Raw genomic sequence first — 19,493 nt, 5'->3', positions numbered from 1 at the left:
GGGACTGGAGGCACCAGCTGGTTACATTCATACTCAAAAGGGCACTTTGGGCTCATCAGTGTGCACATAGATATATATAAAAAAATAATTCCAGGAATCTCATTGGTTGGCTGGTGCGTGGGATGAAGTCCCCCATCCAGCTGTGGGTAAGGCGTCGTTCAGCGTGAACCAATAGCAGCGCAGGGTTTGTGGGGAGAGGCGGGGTCTCTAATCAAACATGCTCCTCCGAGTGACACTCGGTGACGTCTTTCTGCCGAGTCGAGGTGTCCCCTGGAATACAAACACACGAGTGTAAATGTGACGTGTGAACAGACGTGAAACTAGAAGAACAGGGTGCTCTACCGGGACGAGGACGTACAGGTGACTGGGCTTTGGAGAAGTTGACGTGCGCGTAAAGCAACACGGCAATGTCCTTGTGTCCTGCTTCCAGAGCGATGGACAGAGCGTTACTCTCATCCTGGAGGGGACAAGGACAAAGGGGACAAGGGGAAGAAACAAGGAATAAAAGATCAGTCACACAAACTAAACTGTTTCTTATCTGCAGTGATCAGCACATTATATGAGAGATAAAGTTAAGGCAGAATGAGAAGGACTTTCTTGAAAACGAACACAAATAATCCAAATCAATCCTCACTTATGACCCACTAGAAGTGTAAAACTCAAGTAAAGTCTCAGTCAAACCTCGGTGCAGTACTTCATGTTGTTAGTTACTCACGCTGTCGCTCAGCGTGGCGTCACATCCGGGTTGAGCCAGCAGCAGCTTGACGATCTCCACGTGTCCGTGTTCGCTGGCGCACATCAGCGCCGTGGAGCCCTCGTCGTCCTGGACGTTGACGTCGGCCCCGTGAGCCAGCAGGGCCCGGACCATGTCCATCCGGCCGTGACTCACCGCCAGCATCAGACCCGTCTGACCAGCCTGACGGGGGACAACAGAGAGGTTCTGTTAACACCTTCAACTCGCTCGTTCAAGGAGGACGAGGAACGGAGAAAGATCAATAATAAGAAGTGTATTAAACTAGAATAAGAAGAGAAGTAAAGAGCAATTTTAGCAACGTTTCGTGGAACAGAGCATAAAATCTTCTCCCTCTAAACTAAAAACAGTTACCTTCTTTTACCACTTGGTGTCACCAAAGATCTATTTTTGGTTCTTTTGAGTAAAAATACTTCTGATAAAATCTTTTGCAGCTAAACTCTCAACTGGGACTCTTGTGCATCATCTGGTTTACTTCTGATCTATGAATGAAACACAAAAATAACCTAATTTTAAGCTATTTAAAATACCGTCGTTATCTTCAACCTGCTTGATTCCTAAACAGATCTTTGCCCTCACAGTCTCCTTCTCCCTGCTCATTGAAACCTGAACCACATGTTTGTCGGCCTGTCGCTGCCTCCTGACCTCTGACCCCTCCCGTCACTGACCTGGCTGGCTCGAGCGTTGACGTCTCCTTTGCTGAAGAGCTCCTCCACAATACGCATGTCCTTGGGCGACTCCACTGCGGCCAGCGCGGCCAGCATGATGGGCGTGTACCCGGCCTTGTTCTGCTGGTTCACGTTACACACATCTGAAACACACGCACACACAGCATGTTTAAAACTCTGCAGCAGCTCAGGGGAACACGTTTTCAGTGCGGGTGGTCTTTAAGCACTTGTTTGGTCCGACGCTGTCTGTGATTGACTCGTCGCTGCCCGTCAGTCACTCAACGACGCGGTAACGTACGAGGACGCCCGTCAGGCCTGAGACTTGTCCTGCGACCGGAACATATTGTCTGAACGCATCCTTTACAAAGAGAGACAAGACATCAGAGCCATCAGACGGGGGAGAGCTGTGACGGCCCTGCCCCACTGAGGGGAGGAGAGGTCTCAGGAACTGGGAGGACAAAGGCTACAATGGGAGCAGGGGGGTGGATGTGCCGTCACCGAGCACGAGGACACAAAAGGCCGAGGACACAAAAGGCTTTTTGGAGCATTGAGTGGCCGGGACCTCATCACAGTCTATTAAGCCTTCAGGGAGATCTCTGCAGGGCAGCGGTGGAGGAAGTGTTCAGATCCTTCACGTAAGTAAAAGTAAAAGTACTCAGACCACACTGTAAAAACACTAGTGCAAGTAAAAGTACTCAGACCACACTGTAAAAACACTAGTGCAAGTAAAAGTACTCAGACCACACTGTAAAAACACTCCAGTGTTAGTAAAAGTCCTGCATTTAGCAATCTTGTTTGATTGGACCATTAAAAAGTGGGCGGGCTTAGAATGTATCCTGATAAGGAGCTTCAGAGGACCGTGACACACACGCTCACTGATTGATGGATGCCTTGATATCTTTTAAACCCATAAGATGGTTACGGGTCATTTGGAAGTTAAGGTAGAAATGCAGACAGGAAGTGAAGGGAAGGAGAGACAGAGGAACCACGGACCTCTTTGTCACCTGACGTACAGTTTACGACTATAAACAGTAAGCGTCGCTGATTCTGGGAGTATTTGTGAGACAGAGAGGAGAGAAGAAGTTTAGCTAGAGGCCTTTAAGTGTCTGAGTCACTGCTGACTTTCTACTGATATCTTAAAGAGGAAGATGAAAAGAAGCAGGAGGAGAGAAGTGTGGAGAGTTCAGGACGTCTGATGAGGTTGAGGAAGTAAAACAAAACCACATCTGCATTTCAAGCAGAACAAAGATAACCTCAGAGTTTCGATGGATTAGAAAAGCTTTGGAACATTTCACAGGACAACGGATTCCTTTTCATTTATAAATGAGTAGAAATAAAACACGGGTCATCCTGCTGCTCTCACCTGCATCCAGCAGCTTATTCACCACCTGGAAGTTGGAGTGGGACACGCTGTAGTGCAGCGCCGTGTTGCCGTTGCCGTCGGCCATGTTGACGATGTGGCGCAGCACGGCCGGCGAGACGGCCCCGAAGGCCCCCAGGTAGTCCTCCAACATGGCCGCCACCGCCGCCTTCTGGCTGGACACGCGAAACCACTCGTGCTGCACCGTGTTGATGCAGGCTCTCTGAGGAGCACGGCCAGCGGTTAGTGTCTGGGTGCTTCAATTCATCAAGACTTTTCTACGTTTTCTTCAAGAATTCAAGGTAACACTGGGTACTCACTCACAAATACACATTTTGGGGATGAAGTTTTCGTTTAAGAGTGTGAAATAATAAAAATAAATCCTGCTCACCAGATCTTTACTGCTCACAGCTTTGGGGTCACTGAGGTGAGATTTGAGAACGTTGCTCGCTGCCAGCATCTTCTCACTGAGCTCGTACCTTTGAGACAATCAACAGTTATTACATTTAAATAACATTTACTGCATTTCATTTGCCCTTTATCTGATAATGTATCCATATTACATCCCACATTAATGTGACAAAAATAAGTATAACTGCAGCTGGCTTCATCAGATCATGAACTCATTATTTTAACTTTAATTTATTCATCAGCAGGTTATCTACTGTGTCTGAGGTGAGACTGAAGATACATTTCCAGTTCTGGTTGGATAATTGTTGTAAGTTTCACAACCAGTACTGCTCAGCTTCTTCAATTAAACTCCTATAGAGAGGAAACACAATACAAATACATTGAAATGACTATTGAAGAATAAAGTTTTCCTACTTTCATCCATCTTTATTTATTTTGCCTGCGTTTTATATTTATGGTCCGAGTAAAAGTATAAAAACTAAATATATACTTATTTTTTAAAGAAAAGTAGGATTTGATATAACGGCAATTCAAATGATCATAACTTTTAATTTCCAACAGTTTAATGATGAAACGCTCAGTTGGTATCCAGTCCTGCAGCTTGTTATGGTGATGATAGCTCGTCCCTGTAGCATGCTAATCATACTACACCTGTTTACCTGCACAAACCTGATGAACTGTAGTTAATCGCCACATTCTTAGAAATCGAACCAAAACAGAGAGACAGTTAAAGAAAATACTCAAAAAAAAACCTCATACACAGGATTTTAACACATTATTCACACACAGAATAAGTTCAAAGGAGTAAAAACAGTCAATTTCACAATAATTCTCTTTAACCCACCTCTCTCTCATCTCCTGCTTCTCTGAACTTTCCTCTTCTTCTTCTTCTTCTTCCTCTTCTTCTTCTTCTTCCTCCTCCTCCTCCTCCTCCTTCACCTCCTTGGCTCCCTCGGGCTGAAACTCCTCCCTGGTGCTCTTTGCCTCCACATTCTTATATCCCTCCTCATTTCCACCGAACTCCTTCTCCTCATCCTCCTCCTCCTCCTCCTCATCCTCATCCTCCTCCTCCTCGTCCGACCCCGAGGAGCTGCTGTCCTCCGAGCTGGAGTCGTCACTGGACGTCGTCTCATACCTGCTTTGCCACGAGGGGGCGACAAAAGCAGAGGAACTTGAAGACTCAGATGTTTGCACCAAAAAACCAACACAGATTTCACAACGCTTGGACCTCCAAGAGGACGTAAATTGTAAAATGTCAAACAGCAGCACCTTTAACCTCTCTCAGGACACTTAAAAACACTAATTCACTACAATATTATTACGTTAAAAACATCTAACAGGCAACTTAAAATGCAAAGCTAAAGGTAATCTACTTAATATTCAGGACAGCGATTATATTCATATATTTTCAGACTCACCCTCCGTTCACTCCGACAAACTGCAGGTTCTTCTTGGTGCCGTTGGAGTCAGGTCGGCCATCTTTCTTCTTCATGATGGACTTCAGGGTGCTCTGGCTGCACGGCTGCCCTGAAGGAGAGAAGAGTGACCATCAGTTGTACAGGATGCACGTGCAGCGGCATGACAGCTCCCCAAAGGTGAAGGCTTGATTATATGCAGCAGAGTTTTCTACGAGTGCAGCGTGCATAAAGTCGATCATGTTCATTTAATTGTGGGAAACCAAAATCACAACTAATATTTGATTAACTGTGCAGCTCTGATGCATACAGTGTGCAAATTGTTGTAAGGTGTCCAAAATGGATGTAATTATAAGTTTGTAGAAAACAGTCAAGTTCCTATAAACTCTTTGCATCTCTTTTCCTGCATTTTGTCGTCTTGCATTTACATTTCTAAACAATAATTCTCCTTGTAGAGTCTCATCCCCTGCAACATTGAAAGTATCCGTTAACAGCAGCACAGATGACGCCTGAATGAGCCTCTAAAGGTCCTCTGACATGATCAAGAGCTTTGGCAGAGAGGAAAGTAGCCGTTAAGTGTCCGTCTCACGCTCTTTCCAAAGCACTCGGTCAGCGAGGAGCTGGAAGTATCTCAGTCATTTTAAACACAGCCCTCCGAAAACCAAAAGTACCAGCCGAGAGCCAGAAACACTCAGCACATCTGCCAAGGCTTGTCCTGATTTGAGGGGCCTCTTTTACTGCTCCGGGGGACAGCTGAGAGTGTGTGTGTGTGTGTGTGTGTGTGTGTGTCCATGTATCAACATGCATTCAGTTGCATGTGTGTCTACAGTGACGTGTGTGTGCACTCAGTAGCAACAAAGTCATTCAGCAGGTTTGGCGTGTTTGGACAGGCGAGAGTGTGAGGAGCTCGTCAGGAGGAAGCTACGCTGATGATGATGATGTTTGCAGCCATGTTTTTCCTGCTACCTCGTTTGACAGTAGTGGAATGTAATTAAATACATTTACTCAAATACTGTACGCAAGTACAATTTAGAGGTTTATACGTGAAGTGTGCGTTCAGGTGATTGTGTAGCAGCCGTATTTTAGGCCATCTAAATATAAATAACCATAAAAATGTGCTGCTATTTCTAACCTAACTGTAATATTATCACTTTACCACTCGAGAATGAACTTGAGGCGAGCTGACCAAAGCCTGGACCATCTGGTCAGATAACCACCGCTGCCTCTTCACTAAAACATCACATCTACACACTAATAACAGCCTGCAGCTCTGCCTTTGGCTCTCCGCAGCAGGATGTAAAAATCAAACAATGGCCACTTTTTTTACAATAATGCAGCAGGACGAGTATCCTAAACGCGTGTCCGTAGCCGTACCGTGTAGAGCTGTAGACATCTGCAGGTCCATGCGGCTCTTCTGCTCCGCCGCGCTGATCTGCTGCTGCTGAGCAGGTGTGTTGGCATGTTTATCTGAGGGAGTCGGGCCGCATGACGTCGTCTCCATGTGTGACCGCTCTGTACGAAGCTGCTGACTGATCTCTGAGGAGGAGGGGAGATAAAGTCAGACGGGACCGATCGGTTAAAGTTCCTTACAATCGACAACTTTCATTTGAACTCACATTAACATGGCACTTAAAAAACAGAGCAAGAATGCAAACAACAAAAAGCTTTAGAACCGCTAACTGCTGGCATATCTTAATGACAAGTTGGCATGTTATGCTGCGTTTAACTCGGTTATATCTCAATAAAGTGACAATAAAATTTAACTACAACCAACTGACTGCTTAAAAAGGAGAAACTTTCTTATTTCGGATCTTATTTACGAGTCCTTGTACAAAGAAATCAAAGTGTTACACCATAAACAAAACTCCTCTAAGACGAGGAGGAAGTACAATTAACTGTGATCAATCCCTCCTTTGGAAGAGTTAAAGTTTAAAAAAAAGTTAAAGATGTAGTGGAGAACAAATACAAAGTTACATAAATTGTAACTACTGAAGTCGGTAGAAGGTGGTAAATGTACTTCCACCTCTAACCACAGTCACATTCTCATTCCCACCCAGTTTATTGTGTTCAGCGCAGTAGTTAAACTGCTATCATCTACTTGAAGAGGAACTGTGTCGGTTTAGTCGTCCTACATTCCAGAAGAGGCCAGAAACAAGCTCCCAAACACAAGACAATCGCCCCGCGTTCATGTGCCAGCCGGCATGAATGCGTGTTATGTAACTCAGAAGGAGCCATGAATCAGCATCAACAGCGCGGTGTCGGTGGAGGCCGGGGCGGCCCGCAAAAACAACAAGAGGCCGATGGGTGTGACGTTCACTGGTTCCCAAAAAGAAATGAGCTCATTGTTGGTTCACGTCCAAAGCCCCCGCCGCATTTTTCAGGGTCAGAGATAACTTTGGCCTGTCCGGTCCGATCAGGATCCTCTGTAGACCGACCACATTCAATATTAAATTCAAATATACTTTGTACCAATATATTTTTTATACGCTCCATCTCTAGCTTTTTATCTTATCTCATTGTGCATTTTAGTTTGCATTTCCTTTGTCCTACTGCAGATCTGAAAGGTTTTAAATCCTGGTTCTATCATGTAAAGCACTTTATATACACAGCACTTTTCAAAACAAGTCACAAAGTTCATTATTAATATTATTTCAGTCATCGTTCATTAAAAGACTTTCTTCCCAAAAGAATCAAGCAAGATCACAATATCTCTGCATCCTTTAAAACAAACATAAATGAATAACTTTTATTTACACCGTTTATATATTTTACCCTCCTTCCTTTTTATTATAAGACCGCAGTGTGGATCTTAAAATCTCAGTGTATAATGTATATTTTTCTCTGTGTCACACACACACCACACACAGTGTGTGTGTGTGTGTGTGTGTGTGTGTGTGTGTGTGTGTGTGTGTGTGTGTGTGTGTGTGTGTGTGTGTGTGTGTGTGTGTGTGTGTGTGTGTGTGTGTGTGTGTGTGTGTGTGTGTGTGTGTGTGTGTGTGTGTGTGTGTGTGTGTGTGTGTGTGTGTGTGTGTGTGTGTGTGTGTGTGTGTGTGTGTGTGTGTGTGTGTGTGTGTGTGTGTGTGTGTGTGTGTGTGTGTGTGTGTGTGTGTGTGCGCGCGCGCATATATATCTTTCAGTTGTCTGCCCTTGAAACTATGCTTTGATTGTCTGGCACGACATTCAGCCAGTTATCACAAGAACCAGTTGTTTCTGCACCACGTGGAACCATTAGCATCCTCAGCAAAACCCCTCACCTTCGTCTGCGTTCACGGAGTCCGACTGCAGCTTCAGGATGTCCTCGGCGCTTCCGTACTTCACGACAGAGTTCATGGACGAGAGCGTGCTGACCAGCTGACTATTGATGGATCCGAACTGGGACTGGGGCTGACCGAAAGCGTCCGCGAGCTCGCTGTAGTTCTCCGCCAGCAGCATTTGTTGCTCCTGCAGCAGCTTCTGGACCCTCTCGATGTAGTGGTCCAGTCCGGCGGCCCCCTGGGCTTGAGCTTGCAGTGGTGCAGCCTCAGCCTCCCCGGCCTCTCTGCTGCTGCTGCTTGTGACACATTCAGCTGGCTGGGAGGGGCCGCACGCTATGTTCCTGGTTTTTAATCCAACCAAGAAGTTCTCCTGGATGCTAACTGGTCCCACCCCACATTCTTTGGTTTTAGTAGAGCTCGATTTGCCAAGGAATGACTCCACGTCTGTGGTGGTTCCAACAGCGATGGAACGCATCTTTGCCGTCGAGTGCACGTCTTTGATGAGTCCTTCCCCGGCGGCGACCGTCCTCGTTTCGGTCACGGGCGTGTTGGTGTGTTTGTCGCAAGTGATCAGCCCCATATCACTGAAAGAGTCGGTCAGCACGGCCGTCCTCGTGTTGGTGGATTTGCTCGCTACTTCCGTCTCGGTATTGGTCTGCCGAGTTACCGACTCGGGAACAGCCATGACACCGGAGTCCACTTTGCTGACGTAATCCGGGTCAGTTCCTTGCGACAGCAGTGTCTTGACGGGACCGACGATCACATCCACTGAACAATCTCCGCAGCCGACTGATCTCGACTGTTTGCTCAGCTCCGTCATGGGTTTGCAGAGAGCCAGGCTGTCTACCGATTCCTCCGTGTTAACTCCAATCTCGCAAGCATTCAGCTCCGTGCCCACCAGCTGGTCGCACGTCTCCACCCGTCTCCCTACACACTGGTCGTTTACCTCCCGGCGCTCGTGCACCACCCACCGGTCCATCGGGACCTCTGGGCCTGTGGCGACACTCTGCACGCTGGGTTGACAGGACACTCCGACAGTATGGCTTTGTAGAGTTTTAGCTGCGTTTGCATGGCCGGATTCCAGATTCCCACCCACTCCCACGCTGCGCATCTGGACTTTGGCCTCCACGCAGGCGTTGTACATCTCAGGCCTCGCCATCAGACCTTTGTCCACTTTTTTCTTGTTCGACCCACCGGCCGCTTGGAGCTCCAGCTTAAGCTTTCCCATCTCTATTTGGTGCGTGCTTTCTTTCAGCTGCACCTCCAAGCGGTAGATCTTCTCCTTCAGTGCCTCGATGGTCTGCTGCTGGAGCTCGATCTCCCTCTCGGCTTCACTGGTCATGCCCAGCATGGCCTCGGTCACGCCAACCGCCGCGCTGCGCATTTCCTGCGGCTCCGTCGATACTCCAACATCCCGGAAACAATGTCCATTCATCCTCTGATTGACAGGAAGGCTGTTCATGTTTTCATCGGTAACTATGCCAATGGACTTTTGGTGGGCCTGGTTTTGCTTCTGAGGCCGAGTTTCAGTCACATTATTGTCCAGGGTCGTCTGCTCCAGAGCTTGGACCTCAGCGGCCAGACATCTGAACTCCTCCAGCCGCTGAGCGTTCTGTTCCTGGACTTCGGGCTCCATGATGTGCAGCTCCGTTTCCTTTGGGATGGGGCCCGGGTTCTCCATTTGGTCGGCGCTGCCTACACTGTAGGAGCGCTTGCGAAAGCCACCAGGACCTTGATTTTTGGACTGAGCAGCCAATTGTCTTTTTTCTTCCTGAAGAACAGCAATCTTAACCTGTAAGATAGGAATGGTTTTCACCTGCCCCTCGAGCTCTTTCAGCTTCTTGAGGGCCACGACCATCTGCTCCCGGATTTGTTGGAGGTGCAACGGGCTGACGTTTGTGACAGGCGTGGCCATGCCGGAGCTCATGGGGCTGTGGCGGATGGAGCTGCCCATGGATGGCGGGTAGAAGAGGTTGTACTCTCCATTGGGGAGGTGACCGTTGATGGGGAGAGGGTGATGGGAGGTGGGAGAGATCTGGCTCGGGGCCATGGAGCCAGAGTAAGAGGACAGCGAGCTGCTGGAGCCCATGCCGCCGAAGCTGGCGAGACGGCGGCGGGGCATCAGTGGCTCGCTGTGCGGTTGCATGAGCAGGCGCTCCTGTTCGAGGCGAAGACGCGTCTCCATGAGGGTCCTCTCCACCTGGGGGTTGTGACGAGGGGCAAACCTTGGCGAGGGAGGCGGCAGCAGCAGCTTCTGCTCCGTGATGCTCAAGTAGGATTGTTGCAGGGGGGCTTCACAGGTAGCTCTGGAGAGGGAGGGGGTCAGCGGCACAGCGACCTGGGGCCTGGCGTTAAAGAAGACTGGGGACTGCTTGTCGTCGCTGTTGGAGGAGGACAGGGAGTCTGTGGATGTCCATTCAGCCCGAGTGCTGCCCCCGCCAGTGCTGCCCCGAGGCACCGCCAAGGGTTTGGCCACTTTGGGCTTCCTCTGGATACTCAGCTTCCTAATGGTGTTGCCCCTCTCAATGTCGTCGACATACTTGAGGAAGTCCAGGTCTAGCTGATAACCATAGGGAGTTTCAACATAGTAGGGGGCCACAGAGTCCTTCTCGTCCTCTGTGCTTGGGCATCTTTGTCCTCTTTCTGAAACAGAGACCACGAGAAGAAAAAGTTAGTTAAGAGTTCAGATTTTTGTGTTTCTGGAAAGAGCGAAAGCAAATAAAGAGCGTGCTACAGAATAATTTACATTTGTAGACCTGCAGGGAATAAAAGGTAACTTGTAAAGAAACCATCATAAGTATTTTGAAAAATGGCGCATTTATTGCCCTGAAGCAGCTCGAGTGTCGGGCAAAGTGTTTCCTCGGTCGCTGACAATCGCCATAATTTGAAAGTGCGAGTACAAACACGTCTCAGGTTTCTCACATGTCTGCGTGAAAAGCGTGAGTGATAATCATTTTGGCAAGGGGTGGTTCAGGTCAGCCCAAAACTATGTGAGATGCAACTAAGTGGAGAAAAACACCAAATGTTAAGAGGCGTAGTAAACTTCCGAATAAAAACAAATGTTGGTTTACTTGTATAATTTAGCCTGATGAGGTTTGGGGTTAGGGTTCGGGTAGATAAACAGAACGTTGTTTACAAAGCTCAGATAAGAGAAGAGCCAAAGGGGTCAGAAAAACAGATCAATATGTCCAAGTCCAAAATCCATCCGTCATGTCAACATTTGAGCTTTTACAGACACACATGAGGCATAAACTATCACGTTTTGAGCACAAAGTTTAAAGACAACAACAAATTAAACTACACTGAATGTCCTGAGTTCATATACTTTGTACAGAGCAGTCAGAGCTGCTTAAAGTCCAAACTCCACACTCCCCCGTCAGAGCGAGTCTATAGAGCCACTCAGCTTTCCAGGCAAGTCGGAGACTCCACTACATTCACTCTGCGTTGGCTAAAAGCAGCGTCTTGTTCTTGGTATGCCTGGAACTCTCAGCGACTAAAGCAAACACAGGCTGGAAATAAACAGCCCGGCTCTTCCCCTCCAGTCCAGCCCGCCAGCTCCGGCTAACGTCTTCTCCCCGTCAATCCTTTCCATTCAGACACAAACAGAAGGAGGCAATTACAAGGCTTAAAGCCCGCTGCTAAAAACCACCTCGTTGTTCAAGCTGCACTCACCTCAGACCGGCAGCATTTTACTTTTCCTTCTTCTTCACCGCGTCTCTCTGCTGGACAGGATTTAACTGCAGACCTGAGCCACAGAACTGCTGTTTCTTCTCCTCTCTCCATAAAGGAGGAGGAGGGGGGGGCATAAAAAGTTCCACTATTGGTGTAAACTGAAGCACAGCACTGCTCTACATCACTATTGGACAGCTGCCTCCTCCAATCCGCGAGGCTCTGAGCCCAGAGCTTCCATTCCCAAATAAGAGTCCTGTTATTGAGTTGGAGGGGAGGTGAACTCATGACAATGACGGCCTGTTGTTGAGATGGATCACTCGGCTACTGTACATGTCAAGCATTTATACTTTGCAGAGCAAACTTTCACCAAGTAAGAGCTCTACTTTTATACAATTATATAAAAACATATGATAACAAATCAAACATTTAGGAAGCTGGAACCAACGTTTATCCATTTGTTTCTTGATAAATGACCAACAACAATCAGTTTTTCTTTGTCAAATTTGATGGTAAATTGAAATTTTGGGAGGATTTTGGACAGTTGGTTGGACAAAATAAGCCGAAGACTTCCCATTGGGGCTTTTGGAACTCATAATGGCCGTGTATCACTATTTTATTGGAAAAAAAAAACTGATTAACTAAATAATCTGCCGAAATAACAGTTAGTTGCAGCCCCTAAACCAGATATGTTACTAATTAAAAGTTAACGCAAGCGTTTACATCTATTCATGCCGATTTGTCCTTTAGGAACATTTTCTGGAAAGTTTAAGAGCATCTTAATCTTAAAACAGAACCCGCTTTGTGTTTCCTCCTGCACAGACCTGAAATAAGCACATCCTGTTTCTTTTGACTGGTATAAATAATCCGTGAGGCAGCAGCACAGTCACGGTCTTGTGCTGTCTGGTCCTGGTCCCGGTCCCCCCCACAAGTTTCTGACCAGCCATGTCTCTCTCTCTCTCTCTCTCTCTCTCTCTCTCTCTCTCACACACACACGTGTGACAGGCGGCCCTCTGGTACCACCGAGACCCTGGACAGCTGAGCGATGACCTCATGAACACGGGACAACTGAAGGGTCGCGCTGCAGTGACGGGGCCGAGAGCCCGGGAGTCGCCTCCAGTTATCAGCAGCTGTTACGTTGTCCAGTTGACAGAGATTACACAACAGCTACACAGACGGTCTCCTCCATTAAACAACTACGACGTTATTATGAAATGTGACATCTTTACAACATCTCCTAGTCGTCGTCTAGGCCTATATAGTCGTCTATAATGCCTCTTAATCATCACTTATGACCCATTACAAGGACGTGGTGGTGTCCGTATCTGCAGAGAACCTGCCTGCATTTCCTCTTCTTATTATTTTACTGTGTTCGGGACTCTTCTGGGCGTCAGCAAAGATAATTTGGATCCCACACGGGGTTAAAACCTCCGGCCAATAAGCAGAGTGCAGCCTGTTGTCATTCCCGGGTCAAACGCCACCGCTTCGTCACGCCCAGACACGACACAGCTGGATGACGCGTGTCTTGAGCTGCATTCATTCAAAATCCAGAACTTTTGTGAAGAGATGAGGATGTTTTTTTATTTGTGTTTTAGAACGTAAACGAAATTATCTTTTTATTCTTCCGATTCATGACTTTGTTCTCATTAACGCCGGCCCCTCTCTGCATTTAATCTGTCGTTTACATAATCGTGATTTATCACGCACCACCACCAAACATCTGTTTTCTAACGTCTCCAATGTGAGAATTTTGAGCTTTTTCTACGTTTCGTACAGCTGTGAAATCAAATATATTTTGGTTTTGGACCGTTGGTCGGACAAAACTGAAAATGTAAAGATGACTTTGAACATTTGGAAGTTGTGGACGACATTTTTCACTATTTTATAGACTAAAACAAATCGATTAAATGAAAAACTAAACAGACTAATCTATAATGAAAACAATAGTTTGTTGCTGACCTCGTTTTTTTTTTTCCCTCAGTATTTTTGAAAACACGAGTTTATCCAACAATGAATCGCTGAACTAAACATTTAGTCAACAACCTAAAACAGCATCCAGAGCTTGGGACACACGCCCGGCTTCTCGTCTCTCAGCTGGGACATTAAAATACTTCAGCCCAATTATCCAACATCATCTGTGCATTCATTCTGCGGCAGCTGGTATGTTTCCAGCAGCTACTTCTCACACGTGTTTCCAGGCCAGAGCCTCCAACTGAAACCAGGTGCCGACTGAACACAGTTGCTCTTTTGAAATTAAAGTCAAATACGTTGATGTCCGAAAGAAGAAGCCCTCGGTCCGATTATTCACACTTTGTGACACTCCGTGTAAAACCTCTTTAATATACATGCAAGCTTTGGGGCGTCTCATGAGTTGTCTTTATTGAGAAATAAAGATATCTTTGTTGCTTTTCTGAATATATTTTTTCCACTCGTTCATCTAAAACCTTTCTGAGACTCCTTTTCAGTAACTTTAAACCCATGAACTCTCTCTCCCTCTTTGTGTGTTTGCTCTTAAAATACTGTGCTGAAGGCCAACTTTGGGCCTTGATGTTAAAATCTGTGAGGGAAAAACAAACAACCAGGACTTGGCTTATTTTGCACTGGCTCTGTAAAAAGTCTAATTTTAGACACACTGCCCTCAGAGGCAGAATAAATGAGGCGACTGGCCTAAACGTGTCTGCAAGTTTGTTATCGAATCAGAAATCACAATATGTGCGTCTCTCTTTATATCTAGAAAACTAAACCCACACATTACAGGCTTCTTCATGCTGCAAAACATGCAGCTTGTTATGCACGTATAAAGGTGATATTATATACACATTAATAGATTCCTGTGGTTAACACAAGCTTAGATTTAACGTTTTGTTCTACGATATAAAATAAGTCAGTAAATACTCCTCTCGTCAATTTTTAAGCTTTTAAGCGTCTAAAAAAGGCCGTCGCTAACAAGTGGCTAAATGAGACTATTAAACGTCATCGTGCTCGTCCGTCTTTAGCTTCGTGGTGATGACGTGAAGTCATGTGACGTTAGCTTTTTACTTCAGCCGATTGCATTCACCCGTCAAAAATAATAAAAATGTGGAGTGTATCAGTATCATAAACGTTTGTTTGCCACAGAACTTATTTTCTGCAATAATCCAAAATCCAGTTGAAAATTCACGATGCTAACTTCCTGCTTGGCCGACAGAATGAGTCACGCCTGCAGCACTCTAAAGTCAAGACAACAAATAAAGAAATCGGCAGATATTTCCGTACAAAGTCATGAGACAAAGACGTTACACAGGTCTTATACACACACAGTTGCAGAGTGGAATAAGACCGTGTAGTGGTTACACTCGGTGCTTTACACGGAGTAAGCACAAAGTATGATGTAAGTGCCTGGGTGAAGGGGTCTCTGGTGGCCCCACACACACACACAGGCCCTTTCTCATACAACCAGGCTGGTATTTCCTGGCTCTGCCTGCGAGGTCTACACGCCTAATTACTCACAAGAAAAAGTAGAGCCAGCATTTAATCAACGCCTCATAGTGCAGCAGCTCAACACCAGGAAACAGGAAACGGAGCTAAAAAGACAATGAGTACATTAAAGCTGCACATTCCTGCCCTTTTTTAAACACATTCAGGACAGACGGAGCAGAGCAGAGCCGCCCACTGTGACCCATTAGCTTCTTGTAGAAAGTCACAGGGCCGAGCCAGACTCCGCTGCCAAATTCAACAACTTAACTCGGTACATGATGATGCAGACCAGAGGAAATGTTTGGGCTTCCTCTGCAAACATCGAGGCAGCTTGAAGAGCTTTGCCCACATCGGTCTTTTCTCATACATGGTCAAGCAAAACAATCAGACATGACGCACTGGTTTCTTTCTAGTGAACCAGTTTCTACCTTTTTATTAAAAAAAAATAGAAACTTTAGCTGATAAACGAGACATTCCGTGTTATTGAGCGAACTTTAAGGCTGCTGGTAGGTGGGTTTTGTTACCTTGGAACAGAGTCAGGCTAGCCGTTTCCCCATGTTTCCATACTTTATGCTAAGCTATCTTGCTGTATCATTCAACAATCTACACAAGACCCTGATGTTTCTGTTTCTCCAGTTGCATGGTAAACAAGGGAGCCATTTTAATTTTCTATTGAAAACAAAGTGGTTTAGTGCACAATGGACGGCTTTAATGCCTCAGTACATTGCATCTCTTGCAGCGTGACTGCTGTACTGTACATGCATTCGCTGTTGACTCTGAATGAATATACTGTTCAGCCCGACTGGCTCACTAAAGCTACAGTCACACTTAAAACCAGTTCTACATCCATTCAAACAAACAAACTATTGAACCGTTTAGTTTACAAAGACGCAGAGCTCCGCCCCGTCGGCACACATGATGATAAGCTAACAGCACTTACATAAACACAAGAAAGAAAGTGACTGATGGGGCAGAGGAGGAAAACAGCACCACGGGGTTGTTCCAAGTGGCAGCTGGGTGACAGAAACAAAACCACTGTAGAGGGTTTGAATGAGCAGCGGGGGGGCTGGACCCATCGCTCTCTGTGGTTTCTGTCCACGACAGACTGGAGGCATTCAGGTCAGACCAGAGCCGTGACGGTCTGCTGTGAGCCATGACTCAGCATCTGCAGCGTTTTGGTGCAATTAACCTGAACACACTTCAGATCGTCATGATTTGTAGTTGTCTTGTTAAAAATGTCAGAATTATGAAAAGGATGTTAGCGTAAGAGAGCCCCCCCCCCCCAAAAAGGGATACTACACTTCCCATAATGCAACTTAATAGCACTTCATCAGGCTAATAGTAAACGCCTACATCTTTCACACTCCACAGCTCCACTTTGTATTTCCATAAAAAAATAAAATCTACTAAAGTCTGAAGACCAACCCGAGACAACAGACTTGGTGAAGCTCCTCCAGAAGAACAGAAGACATTAGACAAAGTGTTTTACAGGCTGAGAAACTCCCCTTTAAAAGAACTGGGTACCACAAACAAAACAAAAACTTTACAGGTAATATTTCAACTTCTAAAACCAACAACTGTCACACTAGTTCCTCCTCAAGATATCCGGCCGTCTACCTGATCATCAACTTATTAATGTCGAGTGAATCTCTTCTTGAAATTCTCTCGGTGCAGCAGGTGACCACATTGGTATGTTGACTGCCAACACTGCAGAGAAGCTATTTTTACAGTTTGCAAGAGGGGGGGGGTTAGCAGTGTTAGCGTAGCATTCCTCAGCATTTTTCACATTCTGTAACAAAAATGGACAATAAAATACCCTTTGTTGGGTTCGTAGCCTTTGAAGTGAATCCACACATCTACGTACTTAAATAAAAGATAACTCTCAGAGAGTGGAATCTCAACGGTGGTGGCAGACTGACGCTGAGAGCATCTGTCCTGCATGCTGTGCATTCCTGGAGGGATTTTGGAAGTAAGAAGCTTCACTCTCTCCCGTTAGTGTGGACAGGAATGCGAGTCGTCTGCAGGTGTGTGTTTGGAGCTGACAGCGTTTATTTCACACTGAAGCGTGCAAATCTTCTCTGCATGTTGCGCCGTGTGAACGCACAACCTCAGCGTGTTTCAGTAGCAAAAGAGCTGCAGCGATAACTTGCATACTTGCAGGAATGTCAAACTTAAATCAAAACGTATCGACTCCACTGTGAGAGGTCCGTGAAAAGATTATGTGAGGAAATACATAGCACAAATTTAAAAAAAGTTGAATTAACCTCTGCTGAATCTGACTGAAATTATACTGAAAGAACAATAACCTTTGTTTTTATAGACTTAATGTAGACTGATATATCATATAATATAATTTTCCAAATCAATACAAATAAAGTTGTAATTAAAAAACAACAACATGGTTTTATTTGTTTATTCCTAGTTTTACTTGGTGAAGAGAGACTCTGTTTATACAGTTTAAAGGAGTTTAAATTGATTTATTTCTAACTTAATTTCCCACAACTGCAAATTCATAGTACGTCATATGTCTGCAAAACCAATGTGTAAAACTTAATTAAGTTAATTTCAACCATATCACTCACGCTCTAGATACAAGTGATCAATCAGTCTCATTCATTCCGATGCTACAAAGCTTTAAATGCCATGCATTACATATGCACTGATCACTTCCACTGATGTAAACTCATATTTTAATGCCTAAAAAGCTCCTGAATGACTTCAGGTAAAAAAATAAAATATGCTATTTCATGCTAGAATGGAAGGCCTTCACTTGTGTGTGGCGTTGAGACAGAGACAGATGTGATGCAGGAGCTCACCGGTTAAATAGAATGGCCTGAAGCATCCCTGGAACTGGACACCTTCATCTACATTTAGCTCTTTGTGTCCTCACCCAGCTCCGTTATATTTGAGTAAGGACGAGCACATGTTGTTCATGAGGCAGCGAGGGATCGTTTGACATGTCGGAGTATATTATTAACCAACAGTCTGCTACAATAGGACCGTGATGATTCAGTGCGACACACAAAGGTACCAAACTTAATTTAACATGATAAACATAGAACATGCTAGAGTATCTCCAATACATGCACAATCAAAAAACAAAGCAAACAGAACATCGTATGATAAATAATGAACAAAAGGGTTGGTTTACCTGAGCCATTGCCATTCACGTGCATGGTTTGAGCCATGGCTGCAGCCGTGTGCTCTCAGTCCCACAACAAGACCTACTGCGGTCATGCAACTGCCATGCATCAAGTCCAGATTACCATGCAGCCTGCAGACTGAGACGGAACACAAAAGGAGGCATTTTACTCACACATGAGGTTAGTCGTAAAGAGCCAAACGCAGACAGGTCAAACATGAAAACACCAGAAAAAGCTTCAAACATCTCTGAACAAAAAGTCCCGTCAGTCCAACGGATTTAAACACGAGATAAAGATGCAGATAAACCGCTTCAATATGAAATATCTCAGCCAGAAATAAACATTTTCCTCCGATAGGCTAGGTCGTTAGATGACGGATACGCAGAGTTGATAAAATGGGCGTAAAATATACTTTTTGAAAATGATTGTATTTCGTCGACGGCCATCATTATAACAGTAGACATAATAACACGTTAATATTTGTTAAGACTTGATGTTATGCATTTGGATAAAATGAGCTGGAAATGATCGGCAAAAATCCGAAAAAATTAAATCTGTTTTATTTATGGTTCAATACGTTGACAAATGAAAATAAAGTAAAAGTACTAGTGTGTGTATGTGTATGTGTGTATATATATATATATATAAATAATCTGAACCAAAGTTACTTTAAGTATTAAAAGTAAAAGCATTTTAATGCTGTAGCTGCTCAAGGTGGAGCAAGTTTAAATACTTAAAATAGAGTTCTGTAGTGTAGCCCAGAGGTTCCCAACCTCATCGGGGTTGGCATCGGGCATCGGGCCCCTCCTGAGGCCGTGAGATGATTAATGGGAATGAAAAACAAAAAGGTCTGATGCACAAATCTGAAAACCATGTGAGAAGTTTGAGGGGAAATGTCTCTTTTGGTGGAACTGCTGCTACTAGAGAGTTTATTAAGTTAAAAAGGTTGGAAACCTCCAATTTAATCTTCAAAGAATGCGTGTTAAGTTAAGTAATTGGTAATTAAAGCGGTCAAATACATGTAGTGGAGTAAAAAGTGGAAGTCCTTCAGTAAAGTACCTCAAAACTGTACTTGAGTAAATGTACTTAGTGATATTCCACTTGTCTGTGAAAGCTGAAGCCCACTTAAAGCGGTCGCCGGCGCTGACCTCGGCTTTTTTCACAGGTGTGTTTGCGTCTGACATTTATGAGCATAGAGGTGCAGTGTGCTCTGGCCTGCTCATCATCAATGGATGCATTATGAGCAGAGACAAAAGAGCTATTCTCCTTCATAAAGAAACGTCATGGGCCACAGCGAGGCCTGGTCTGTTCAAGGAGCATCTGGAGGAGTAACGCTTGGCTCAGAGAGACCCAGACCTCTTTGAGA

The 19,493-nt window shown here is 45.3% G+C and overlaps 1 protein-coding gene across 1 annotated transcript; it reads right to left on the bottom strand.

The window, feature by feature from the left end:
* Positions 1-207: 207 nt before the first annotated feature.
* kank1a (KN motif and ankyrin repeat domains 1a) lies at positions 208-18,172 on the bottom strand. Its single transcript, XM_076104776.1, has 12 exons — positions 18,136-18,172; positions 7,860-10,502; positions 5,980-6,141; positions 4,609-4,717; positions 4,130-4,328; positions 4,035-4,087; positions 3,171-3,258; positions 2,783-3,002; positions 1,420-1,562; positions 716-916; positions 359-457; positions 208-270 (listed from the first exon to the last, which is right to left on the bottom strand). Exons 1-12 carry the CDS (start codon positions 18,170-18,172, stop codon positions 208-210), a joined length of 4,017 nt encoding a protein of 1,338 aa, XP_075960891.1.
* Between the last annotated feature and the right edge of the window lie 1,321 nt (positions 18,173-19,493).

Source organism: Anarhichas minor, unplaced genomic scaffold (assembly GCF_050575085.1).
Source record: "Anarhichas minor isolate MPS153535 unplaced genomic scaffold, ASM5057508v1 ptg000030l, whole genome shotgun sequence".
Taxonomy (NCBI): Eukaryota; Metazoa; Chordata; class Actinopteri; order Perciformes; family Anarhichadidae; genus Anarhichas; species Anarhichas minor.
This window is presented reverse-complemented; position numbering and strand designations above follow the sequence as displayed.

Coding starts and splice junctions, on each gene's coding strand:
- kank1a (XM_076104776.1), bottom strand. CDS start 18,172: ATGGCTCAAACCATGCACGTGAATGGCAATGGCTCAG. Junction 3,259..4,034: donor AAGCAGGAGATGAGAGAGAG/GTGGGTTAAAGA, acceptor ATTGTCTCAAAG/GTACGAGCTCAGTGAGAAGA. Junction 3,003..3,170: donor CTGTGAGCAGTAAAGATCTG/GTGAGCAGGATT, acceptor CGTGCTCCTCAG/AGAGCCTGCATCAACACGGT.